At 52.5% G+C, this 12,224-nt stretch overlaps 6 protein-coding genes across 6 annotated transcripts in view; 3 read left to right on the forward strand and 3 right to left on the reverse strand.

Annotated features, from left to right (window-relative positions):
* Positions 1-484, reverse strand: part of SNOG_00553 (hypothetical protein) — a 1,036-nt gene extending 552 nt beyond the window's left edge. The window contains exons 1-3 of the mRNA XM_001791182.1: positions 405-484; positions 285-343; positions 1-231 (exon numbers count right to left, since the gene is read on the reverse strand). The exon at positions 1-231 is cut by the window's left edge and continues 552 nt beyond it. The gene's annotated coding sequence lies outside the window, so the exon portion shown is untranslated. The remainder of the gene's footprint in view (positions 232-284; positions 344-404) is intronic.
* Positions 485-716: 232 nt separating this feature from the next.
* Positions 717-4,753, forward strand: SNOG_00555 (hypothetical protein; the record flags this gene model as incomplete). Its single annotated transcript, XM_001791183.1, has 9 exons — positions 717-1,260; positions 1,307-1,906; positions 1,968-2,921; positions 3,015-3,111; positions 3,312-3,373; positions 3,669-3,710; positions 3,774-4,146; positions 4,214-4,423; positions 4,475-4,753. The coding sequence occupies 9 exons, from the start codon at positions 717-719 to the stop codon at positions 4,536-4,538; spliced, it is 2,946 nt and encodes a 981-aa protein (XP_001791235.1). The 3' UTR covers positions 4,539-4,753.
* Positions 4,736-5,067, reverse strand: SNOG_00556 (hypothetical protein; the record flags this gene model as incomplete). The annotated part of the gene is made up of 2 exons (XM_001791184.1): positions 4,736-4,873; positions 4,927-5,067. The coding sequence occupies 2 exons, from the start codon at positions 5,065-5,067 to the stop codon at positions 4,736-4,738; spliced, it is 279 nt and encodes a 92-aa protein (XP_001791236.1).
* An 839-nt stretch (positions 5,068-5,906) lies between these two features.
* SNOG_00557 (hypothetical protein) lies at positions 5,907-7,105 on the forward strand (the record flags this gene model as incomplete). The annotated part of the gene is made up of 1 exon (XM_001791185.1): positions 5,907-7,105. The coding sequence occupies one exon, from the start codon at positions 5,907-5,909 to the stop codon at positions 6,876-6,878; it is 972 nt and encodes a 323-aa protein (XP_001791237.1). The 3' UTR covers positions 6,879-7,105.
* Positions 7,106-8,054: 949 nt separating this feature from the next.
* SNOG_00558 (hypothetical protein) lies at positions 8,055-9,182 on the forward strand (the record flags this gene model as incomplete). The annotated part of the gene is made up of 1 exon (XM_001791186.1): positions 8,055-9,182. One exon carries the CDS (start codon positions 8,055-8,057, stop codon positions 9,180-9,182), a length of 1,128 nt encoding a protein of 375 aa, XP_001791238.1.
* Positions 9,183-9,518: 336 nt separating this feature from the next.
* On the reverse strand, positions 9,519-9,920 carry SNOG_00559 (hypothetical protein; the record flags this gene model as incomplete). Its single annotated transcript, XM_001791187.1, has 1 exon — positions 9,519-9,920. One exon carries the CDS (start codon positions 9,918-9,920, stop codon positions 9,612-9,614), a length of 309 nt encoding a protein of 102 aa, XP_001791239.1. The 3' UTR covers positions 9,519-9,611.
* Between the last annotated feature and the right edge of the window lie 2,304 nt (positions 9,921-12,224).

Consider the following 12,224-nt stretch of genomic DNA (forward strand, 5'->3'; position numbering starts at 1 on the left):
ACAGCGGCAGCGCGGACGTAGAACCAGTCGATGTCCTGAGGAGGCAGCTCCTTGGAGTCTATTGGTAATCGTTAGACATGCGAAAATAGTCGCAGTCAGCGGGGGTGCAACGTACGCGATGTCTTGACAGTATCAACCCAACCTGTAGATAAGCGGTCAGCAAGCTGAAGTTATCCCCCAGTTACGGGATTCAGGCTTTTTCTTCACCCGTTGGATTGACACGAACCTGGGCTGGTACTTGTTAGCTGGTTGGTCTGCAGAATGGGAAGGTGAGCGAAACGTACATGGGAAGCTTTCCCTGCCTCTTCAAGAAGGCGGCATAGGCACCGATGAACTTCTGCGCCTGTGGGAGTTGTTAATCACGCTGCTGCTGGCTGCTGTTCCCGAGATGCGCAGTCGCATACCTCAACGTCCTTGACTGTAACACCACCCATTTTGTCGGTATTGATCGAGTTGTCGGGGTAATTGAGAGAGGTGTTGGGTCTTGTCGATGGCTGCGTCGGAAGTTGTTCGCGGAATATCGAAATTCGAGATTGGTGGCTCGCTTAGCCAGCAGGAACGGCTGCTGGAAAAACGTCGGGCCGGCGCCCGCCCCACCTTCACCCATCACTTGCCTGGCGTGACGAATTCAACGCCACAATCATATCTGGCAGGCTTTGCGTTGGGTTTTGTTTCCGTCATTCAGCGTGTGCGATGCATCGGGCACGGCGACCAATATGACATCCGAAAAAACTCTGTCTGAGATCGAGGCTGTCATCCACGAGTGCCCCCATTGCCCTGAAACCCTGTACACCTTCGACACAGGCGATTACGATGTCGATGAGTCTTACGAATATTTCCATAAACCCTGTGTCTCCACACTCTGCACCGAATTCGAGCACCTCAAGAGTGCGCTGTGCGACCAGTGTCTCCATCTTCGCCTATGGCATTTGCTGAAATGCATGCAGTGGGGACCTGGAAACGATGCATTTGATGTCAATCTTGACCGACCATTTCGGCGAGAACAGTTCATGTCCAAAACGTGCCCATTCTGCCAGCTGATACAGACCTTGTTACTGCCTGGTACATATGACCCAGCGAAATTGGAATCTGGCGATCCGCTGTTCATGGACGTTGACGAAGACGCGTGCCTTCAACTGAGTCTAGCCAAGCTCAGCGAGCAGAAGTCCAGTACAGTTGCAACAGTTTTTGTGGATAGCGGCGCTAGCATCTTTAGAACCCCAACCATTGGAGCCTTGCACATCGCCTTGACCGGGCAGGGTAGGTCGGTACTCTGTTCCCACCAGGCACTGTTGACACGTCACAGCAGCATTCAAGACCCTCGTAGGATCCACGGTAGAGTGGAACCGAATTCGCGAGGTTATCAAAACTTGTCGTAGAGACCATGTGGAATGTCAGAAGGTTGTCTCCCATCACCTTCCTAAAGGCTTCCGAGTCATCGATGTCACCAACAGGTGCATAGTGGAGAAGGAGAAATGTGACTTTGTGGCGCTGAGCTACGTTTGGGGCGCTGATGCCACCATGATCACCTACAAGAACAATATTGAGGAGCGGAGACGTCACGGGAGTCTCTCAACATCTCGATTGTCACAAACCCTCGAGGACGCAATTCAAGTCTGCCTGCAATTGAACGAGCGGTACCTCTGGATTGATAGGCTCTGCATTATTCAGGACGATGAAGAGGACAAAGCGCGGCAGATCAGATCCATGGACATCGTCTATTCGGCAGCGCGCTTTGTGATCATGAACACCTATGGTAATGGCGCGACGTACGGCATTTCGGGAGTCAGTCGCTCGCGCCATGCCATGCAGTCTAGTGCTTTATTGCCTGGTATGACTGTGACAAACCAGGTTCGCGAGACAGGAAATGACTCTTTCGATACCTGGTTGACTCGCGGATGGTATTGTACGCCGACTTTAGGTTGCGGTCGGCACTGACCGTGTACACAGGACCTACCAAGAAGCAGTTCTCGCCCAACGAAAGCTTTACTTCAGAAATAGGAGCATCTACTACGAGTGTGAGCAAGGCATCCTACACGAGGACGCCTTCAATGACGATGCAACCCTTCGCTATAGGGATTTGCGTCTCCACTTCCAACGCTACTCTTTGCAAAGGTACAACTCAGGATTTACCGCGTACACACGTCATGTCAATCACTACTCTACGCGGGCACTCACCTTCCGGAGCGATGTTTACAGTGCCTTTTCCGGTGTGATGAATACGCTTTTTGGGACGGCTGCCGTCTACTACGGATTGTCGCTAGCTCACTTCGACCAATCATTGCACTGGTTCCGCGTAGTGAACGATAAGCCTTTGATCAGAGAAGAACAAGGAACTCATTTCCCTTCATGGTCTTGGTATTCATACATGTGTACAACGGATCCAATACGCCATCAGCAGAACTCGTACCACGGCCCGCTCACTGCATGGTATACGTACAACGCCGTCACAGGCGGCGTAATCGCATTGAACGAGCAAGTAGATGGAGAACTGGAGAGAGATTGGCGATTGCTGATGAGTCTCATTTATAGCGAAACCGGCATTGCGTACGACTGGCGCGTTTCATTGCAAGACGAAACATGGAACGACATACACCAAGCAGCTACCAAACGCTGGCCGGATTATTCAGCATTTCACAAGCAGCTCCCTGGGGTGGCAGATGATCTCCAGTTGATTGCTCATCAAGAAGGACGCAAGACGCCAGGCACCATTGTGGGTCGAACACAGACCGCCTTCTTCAGGCTCGACTCAAAAGACCAGTGGGCAAACGTCCTGAACGCCCAGGGAACTGTAGTTGGTCAGATGTACGGAGCTACACCTCGCATTGCAAGAAGGGTAGACTCGTCGCTCAATACCAACTCCCAACAACTCTGCAATCTTGAGTTCATGGCACTATCGGTGTTCGGCAAAGATAGAGCAAGTACGTTGGTGAGCGTTTGGATGACTAGAAGGTATGCCGATGCCAATGGAGAGAAACTTCATACCGTTCCCATGGTGCAGGTCATGCTCATAGCATGGAATGGCCATGTTGCACACAGGGAAGGTTTGGCTTGGGTGTATCTTGCAGACTGGGCTGCGGCTACGCGGACGTGGAAGACGATTATCCTCCAGTAAGACATTTCGAGTGCATGTCAGCCTTACGAGGTAAGCAATATCGTCGTGTACTTTCTGGCGTTATTTTGGTAAGAATGCATAAACTACATGTCATGTGGAAACCCCTTTCTCAAACACGACGGGATATCATTTCAGCCACTTGACGCAAAGCAACTGAGCTGTGACAATCCGGGTGCGGATTTCAACTATCATCCAGTGAAGAGCTTCTTGAGTACGCGCCTTACAAGGCGAATGCCCTGTCAACCCAAAGCGTCTTCCGTACGTTTTGCTGTCCTGCCATCATGGGCACATACATTTATTGTGAACAAGCTGTGATTTGAAACATGTTGCGCTCAGATACAAGTCAAGCCCCCTGGTATATAGCAATACCACTACCTCAAAAGTTAAAACTGCTGTATGCCCGTTGCTCCGATCCGTATCAGGCTTAGCTCCGAGTGAAATCCTACTTAGCGGCACATGCAACAGCCCCCACGCATCTCCTTGGCACGACAGTTCAACCTAACGCAAGATCGATAGCAGACGGCTTGTGTTCTAATTTCATCAAATATGGCAGATCTCGATGCTTCCACGCCTCGTTGCTTCATCGCCCGTCACGGTAAGCCTTATATCCATTCCGCTACACCGAGACAACATCCCAGGTTGCTAAGATGAACGTCAGGCGAAACTGAATGGACCAAGAACGGTCGCTACACGGGCTCTACCGAGCTCGAGTTGACTGCAGATGGCGTCAAGCAGGTCTCAGGAACAGCTTCGCATCTCGTGGGCTCTGGAAAATTGATCGACCCGGCACGTGTTGTGCAGGTGTTCGTCAGCCCCAGGAAGCGCGCGCAGCAGACTTTCAACTTGCTTTTCGAGAGCTCGGGAATGGCGCTTGATGACGAGAAGGTTAAGCTCGAAGAGGAAATTACGGAGTGGGATCACGGCATGTACGAGGGCTGGTTGAGCAGTGAGATTAGGCAAAGTCGGAAGGAGAGGGGCTTGGATACGGAGAGGGAGTGGAGTATTTGGAGTGATGGGTGTGAGAGTGGCGAGTAAGTCGACTTTGGATGCGCGATGGCCTGTGTGTTGGAATCTTGGTGTGCTAACGGATCGTTCTAGAACTCCACAGCAAGTAACTGAAAGGCTGGACCGTTTGATCGCAAAGATTCGCGACATCCAAAGGCCACACATGAACGGAGAGCAACCGGCTGATGTCGTTGTCGTCGCTCATGGCATGAGTCTCCGATGCTTCGTCAAAAGATGGTTGGGCTACCCCTTGGACATGCCTTTGGCGCTCATGCTATCACCTGGTGCCATCGGTATTCTCAGGTATGTCTGCACGCATCGGGCTCGGTCGAGAGGAAACGCTGACGACCACAGTTACTTGAAGCATGACATTGCGCAGCCGGCTTTCTTTGTTGGTATGTCTCTTCCGCCTCTCTGATGAAGCCATGCGATCACGATGGCCTGACTGGATGGAAAAATTCATATATGCTATCGAAACAGCATGGAAGGAATCGAACAAAAGGCTCGGGCGAGCTGCATATCTGATTCGTGCACTATCACGGTTCTGTCCTAGTGTCACCTCGTCTCCAAACATCACCTGCCGGCTTCGGCAATCTTGACTAGCTCCACATCAATCTATCTCAGTCTCGGTGGCACTTGGTCGTTATCATGCTCAACGCGAATGCGCAGCCTCCTCCCTCGCAGGACATTTGCAAAAGCCACCCGCAAGCCTTTGCCAATGTGGTAATTTCTTGAAACAAGCTCAGCATCAACCTCGGCATCGTCAGGACGCTAAGTGCGTGCGCGGGTTTATGCCTTATACGTACGATGTTTCCTGGGGCACTTTTACGATCAAAGCGACCTGTTTGCGAATGCGCTCGGCGTCTAGTGTTTCGAAGGTTGATCAACCAATGGGGCATGTTCACAGCTGCCGTGGCAAAGGTTAGACTGAAGACGTGGATCCACATGGTATGAAACGTCGTTCATTAAAGGACGGGAGGAACAATGTCCAATTCGAACAACCCCACCAGCCACGCCATGCGCTAGTCTCCGACGGTAGCTAAAGAGGCGAGAGTTTCTGGGAAATTCCTGACAAACACGTGTGGATGCAGCAATCTAAGAGTATGCACCCCAGTCGGCACTAATCTTCCGACGTGGCACAGCAACCATATCCTGCACCAAATGAAACGATCGGGGCTCCCCATTTGCTGAACATTCGTCTGGTCCAGATCTGGGGATAATTTTCCCCCAGTCATCGATGACCATGATGCTAGCTCCCTTGTTAAGGCTCCGCCGCTAAACAAGCTTCGCCTCTAAGCTTATGGCGTCCGTCACTGTCTCTGAGGGAACCCGAAACGAGGGAGACTTGCCGGCACTAGAGGTTCAGCAAGGCGTTTAGGAAGTGCGATCAACTTCCTGTTGCTGCAGAAGCACCGGCTAATGCTATACGATGGGCGCTGTTGCCATTTTGCTCATGGCTGCATACTCAAGATCAGATTCTCCTGGATGTCCACGACTCACAAGGTTTCCCCGCGTGTCGGAGAAATCCATTCCTTCCGGTAATCTCAGTGTTGCGTTGCCGGTGGTTCGAGCAGCCTTGTGTGACCCCGGTCTCAATCTCGAAGCCCAGGCAAGTCCAGTGGGCCCACCACCTTGTCTACTTGGTACTGCAATACTAGGGTCGTAGACCGAAGACGGGAGCACACAACCACAGCTATATAAGCAATGATTCTCTTCACCTTGGCTACCCACACCCAACCACAACACATTCACTCATTACCAACAAACCAACAACCCAGTCGACACGATGGTTCCCAACATCCTTAACGCCGCCACCGGCCTTCTCGCCTTCGCCGCAGTTGGCACTGCTCAGTGCAACCTCCCATCGTCGTACAAGTGGACCTCGTCTGGTGTTTTGGCCACCCCTAAGAATGGCTGGGCCTCGCTGAAGGATTTCTCCGTTACTAGCTACAACGGCAAGAAGCTCATCTACGGTTCAAACTACAACGGCAAGAGCTATGGTTCTATGGTCTTTGGCGGTGTCAGCGACTTCTCTCAACTGTCCGGAGCATCCCAGACCGCCACCAGCTTCAACGCTGTAGCCCCCACCGTCTTCTACTTTGCTCCCAAGAAGGTCTGGGTTCTTGCGTACCAGTGGGGTCCTACCACTTTCACCTACCGCACATCAACCGACCCCTCCAACGCAAACTCATGGGGAGCGGCCCAGCCCCTCTTCTCTGGAAAGATTACAGGGTCTGACACTGGTGCGATTGACCAGACTGTTATTGGTGACGCCAACAACATGTACCTGTTCTTCGCCGGTGATAACGGCAAGATCTACCGTTCTTCGATGCCCAAGGGCAACTTCCCCGGCAACTTCGGTACTGCTTCCACCGTCGTTATGTCCGACACCAAGAACAACCTCTTCGAGGCCGTTCAGGTCTACACCCTCAAGGGCCAGCAGAAGTACCTCATGATCGTCGAGTCTATCGGTTCCGGTGGACGTTACTTCCGCTCCTACACCGCTACCAGCCTTAGCGGATCCTGGACTCCCCAGGCTACCAGCGAGCAGAACCCCTTCGCCGGCAAGGCCAACAGCGGCACCACCTGGTCTAACGACATCTCCCACGGTGATCTTTACCGTGAGAACAATGACGAGACCATGACTGTCGACCCTTGCAACCTGCAGTTGTTCTTCCAGGGTCGCGACCCCAAGAACCAGCCCTCCGACTACAACGCGCTTCCTTACCGCCCTGGTGTCCTTACGCTCAAGAAGTAGAGCGTTGGCATGGTTTTCTTCGTCGAGAAAAGTGCTCCAGAGCCAGGGGCTTGGTGCTCGGGAGTGTCGACACTCTCAAGAAAGCTCTTTTCCTTTATCTTTTCTATGCGGTGAGGAAGTGTGGTGACTGTCGCTCCTTTCAACCTGCTCTGTAAATATTTTACCTTCTAGCAGGCTTGCCACTTTGTCAAACCTGCAATAAATACTTTTGTCCTGTCGCACTCAAATTCGTACCAAATGATGACTTGCTGTGTTGTGAAGATCAATATTCCGCTCTGAGACTATGGCGTTCGTTGAGTCAAGCATTTTGCGGCTAATATCGTACCTGGAGGTGCGTCACGAGCGCACAATATCAACGTCGAAGCCGAGGAGCTCGCCAAAAAAAGTAACTAATATGACGATGGCCAAGCTGAGTATGTATTGGCAATCACTAAATTCATGCGATGAGGTTTGTCTCCACACTGCAAACCTCACGAAACTGGGCGTTGGCGGAAATCGCAAGAACTATCGAACAATGAGCTGCTTCAGGATATCAGAATTTCCATGAGTTGTGAATCTGGCGACGCAGTTGACGTTCAGTGGATTCAGCAGACAAAGTTCGCGACTAAAGGCGGCTTCCTCCCGCCGCGCTGCAGCATCGCTTGTGGCGCCATCAACCAACACCAAGCATTCTATCTCCATCGATTTCATGGAGTCACAGTATCGATTTCGCCGCGACGGAAAGTCTACGATGTCATGCATATGGTGAGATTCTTCGCACCTCCCTTCTTTAGCACGCGCTTCCGTGCCTCGGTACAGCGATGACGCCTGTCCACCGGCAAAACTTCGATTAAAGTTACCTAGTCTTACCACTTCGGCGTATTATTACCCCAGGAAAAGGCGCGGTGCCACTCCCCACACCCACTGGGGGAATATCTGCACTCCGCAATTCTTCCGGCACTTTCCCTTTCCCCGCATGTGACAGGCGCGGCGAACGCCCAAAATGGGTGTACTTCGGGCTTGGGTCACGGGCTTACATGTCATTGAAGCAAGTTTGGACGCCGGTTGAAGCTTACGACCGAAGATTTGTGAATGACAAGGTAGATGGATACTTGGTTTGAAGGTTTGTTTATATACGACGCGGTTTCGCTGATCTTTGTGAAATCATCCTGTGCGATCTACAGGGCGACTTCCACGATGCTGCTCTCTACCCTTGTTATGTCCCTGATCTCTGTGGTCTCTGCTCTCCCACAGCAGCAGCAGGTCCAGCCTACCTTTTCACAGAAGGTCATCTTCACACCCCCGTCAGACTACACTGACCCACGTGTGCTCTACGCTCGTTCTGCACAGCTTGCGGATGGTACTCTCTTGGCAACATGGGAGAACTACAGCCCTGAACCGCCCAAGGTCTGGTTCCCGATCTTCCAATCGAAGGATGGTGGGAACACATGGTCAGAGCTGTCTCGCGTTCAGGACACTCAACAAAACTGGGGCCTTCGATACCAACCCTTCCTGTATGTCCTCGAGAACGATTTTCCCGGATACGCAAAGGGCACTGTGTTATTAGCTGGATCTTCTATCCCCACCGATCTCTCGCAGACGCAAATCGAACTCTATGCTTCCAAGGACTCGGGTGCAACCTGGGAATTTGTTTCCCACTTGGCTGCTGGAGGCGAGGCACGGCCAAATAACGGCCTAACACCCGTTTGGGAGCCCTTCCTGATGGAGTACAAGGGCACTCTGATCCATTACTACTCGGACCAGCGCGACAACGCCACCCACGGACAAAAGATGGTGCATCAGACCTCCTCGGACTTGAAGACATGGGGACCTGTCATTGACGACGTCGCATACCCCACATACACCGACCGCCCAGGCATGCCCACCGTCGCACTCTTGCCCAACGGGAAGTACATTATGTCCTACGAATACGGCGGCGGCCCAGCCATTCCCAGCAGCTACCAGTTCCCCGTGTACTACAAGATCGTCGACGACCCCGAGCAATTCGGCCCCGCGACTGGCATTTCGCTCAAAGCTACCGACGGCACTGTTCCCTCTGGCTCGCCGTATGTTGTCTGGTCATCTGTTGGCGGTGCGAATGGAACTATCATTGTTTCTGCGCACAGCGGTGGCGACATCTTCATCAACAAGGGCCTTGGTGAGGGACCATGGGTCAAGGTTGCTACGCCCGAGAGGAGCCATTACACAAGGCATTTGAGGGTATTGGCGGACCCGACCAAGCTGCTTATCATGGGCGGTGGACAACTGCCACCCAGCACCACGAACAAGGTGCAGTTCAGTGTGATGGACATTAGCAACTTGTAGGAGGGTGTCCAATGCGTGTAAAACATGGCGACGGCACTAGAGAATTGTAACGATACACGAATGAACAATCGTTTTGAAATGTGTGCAAAAACCCCGAACCTTAATATTATATCCACTATCTTCCGGTAGCTTCATACTCAAAACTACAAGTGACGTACATATCAGAATATCCTCAATCCAACTTTCATGGGTACTGGAAGTACAACATCGGAACTGCACAAGCACATCGACGATCCCATCCACATCACATCCACATCAAGACCATTGCAAAAGTAAAAGGTTTGGAAGATCATGCGACTTGTCGTCGCAAAGTGCGGTCGTTGACCAAGATGTTTTGCTACAAAGAATGGCGTGATATATACACTAAGAATAGAACTTGTCGTCTCTGACGAACACAAACAACCAATGCATCATCTCTCGTAAATCCGCTTAAGCGAATGCGCGGGCGTGACGGCGGGCCTTGGCAGAAGCCTTGCTCTCCAGCCAAGAGATGAAAGTCTCGATGGTGAACTCCTTGGGCAGCGCGCCGGAGGACTCGCCACCGCCGGTGGAGGGAGCGGGCGATGGTGAGGCAGCGGGCGCAGAAGGCTTCTGGGCCTCTGGGGTGGCGACTGGGGGAGCGGCTGCGGAAGGAGAAGGAGAAGGAGAAGGAGAAGCAGAGGGGGAAGCAGAGGGGATGCTAGAAGGGTTTGCAGGAGTGGTGGGAGTAGTTCCGGAGCCGGAGCCGCCGCCAATCATAGGTGGGCCGGGGAGGGGGTATACGATGGGCGACTTGTAGGGGTCGAAGAGGATACCCGCACCGTCAGCCTTGTAGAGCGAAGTGCCGACAACACCCTCGGGGAGGTTGGTTCCGGAGCCAGTGACCTCAATGTTCAAGCACTGAGGGTAGGACTGGGCGCCGTTGGGGTTGCCGCCGCCGTGCAGAGCAATGATCTCGTGGCGGAAGACGTACTTGCCAGCCTTGAGGTCAGATGGAACCGTTACGGGCCATGTGAAGTTCTGGCTGATCAGTTTGATGGCAGCCCACTCGCCGTTCTCGTAACCGTTGGCCTGGATCTTGGTCCACTTGAGCTCCTCCTTGTTGACCGAAGCGATGTCACCGGTGTAGGGAGCCACGTATGTCAGGACAGGGCCAATGTGAGATACGGGGCCAAGTGTTCCAGTGGAAGTCGATTACTCCACCGGCAGGTACCTTGGCCATATCGTCGGAGGAGCCCTCGGGGGCTGCCCTTCTTGTGACAGATGATATCGGCGGTGTTAAAAGAGTTGGGCTCGACGAAAGCCGGAGTCAAAGGTTCTCCGCGTACCAACCAATGTGCTTGGGTGTGGCACCATTGCTCTGCTTTGCGTAGTAGTAGTCGAGGAGGAAACCTTGGGAAAAAGCACCGTCGATTGTGACACCGGTGGTGATACCGTGGGCAGATACGGTAGCTGCGAGGGCAGCGATGGCGCCGAGGGAAGAGATCGTCTTGTACATCTTGATAGATCCTGGGAGTCTGTTCTTGTGAAAGAGTGTTGTTCGATGAGGACGAAGGTTGAAGTTGGTAGAAAAGAGTGTCTGCCGGCTTCACGCAGTGAAGGACTTGAAAGTAACGAATGTAGGATGGAAAGAACGGACTGGTGAAGAAGACCAAGTGTGGCGATGATTCGAAAGTGAGGTGCAACTCAATGTATTTATCTGACGAGAGTCATCCCGCGCGGCACACGATGTCGTGTTCATCGGTATGATAGCCCAGAGCCATGGATCATGCCGCGCGCAAGATGAGGCACGAACTCCTCCGTTTCCATGAATTCATATTGAATCTTACCTTTTCGGGAAGTACAAGCGATATTGTAGGGTGCTAAGACGCTTCCGCGTCTGCAGTGTGGTCGAGAACCAGAGGCCTAGAAATAAGGACCCCCCTGCGTGATACAAAATCGATACCCGGCCCATGGCGGAAAACGACGTTATCGGCAACTATTCACACGTGGAAGACATCTGTATGGCTCCTGTAGCGAGCTTAGGTCAAATAGCGCCGTGTGAAACATGCATCCCGCTGTCCTGGTACTTTGTTCACCAACATTAACGTTGCCAAGATTGTTAGTTGTTTCTGTCAAACAGCATTGGCAGCGCCGCGCGGTTGTTCTACGCTTGTCAGTGGACTAACGTTTCTAGCTGTGGAGCTGGGAAATGTGACAGCACAATGCAGTGTTGTTAATTATGCCATGATGCCGACAGCCAGGTATGCCCAGTGATCTGGTGGAATACGTAGCCGAAGACATCGGGCATCATCCTACACAGGTCTTGTGGAAGCCAACGCCCTTTCATGCCACATCCATCTCGACGCCATTCTGAGTCCAATCGTTATACCCGCTACAGTTATGTCGCGATGTCGTCGTCGTGTTTCGATTAAGTCGGTTCAATGGAGGTGTTCTGGGAAGAAGTCGATTCAGTCAGGGGTGCACTCTCGTTTCACATTGAAAGGTCCGAAATCTCCGCCAATCACGGGGCTTTTGAAACTGTTCCACCAGCAAATTTGCAGAAGGCGGGTTTCTGGTCGGAAAATGCTAGGCATAGATCATAAGATAGGCGACAGAATCGACTGCTGCGAAGATTTGGTTGTCGCGCCGTGCTCGCGGCGTGGCGGTTTCGGAGCTCAATGCGCCTGCCGGACATTGGCTGGCTGTCCGTCCGACCCAGCCCACACATTCTGTCACCATTTCATCGTCGCCAACTGCTTTCCTTCTTTTCACTCTGAAACTGAAGCGCCAAAGCGAATGTTATCGAACCTGAACAACGAACTGCTTGTACATCACAATATTGATTCACCACCAACCCAGATTCGCGCGTTCGCAAAGGTCTTGACTCAAGACGGTACGCTCGCCTTCTTTCAACTTCGACGTTGCCCGAGTCACGCCCGTTCTGAAGTATGATGAGCACATCTCGCTGCTGACGCCGTCATGTATCTTACATTTAGCGGCTGGGGAGAAGTGGGCATGCGGGTGCAGTGCCGCCATTTCGTCATCTGCGATGGCCATCCCGCCGCTGAAATTGAATCTGAC

Source organism: Parastagonospora nodorum (genome assembly GCF_000146915.1).
Source record: "Parastagonospora nodorum SN15 chromosome Unknown scaffold_1, whole genome shotgun sequence".
In the NCBI taxonomy this organism is placed as follows: Eukaryota; Fungi; Ascomycota; class Dothideomycetes; order Pleosporales; family Phaeosphaeriaceae; genus Parastagonospora; species Parastagonospora nodorum.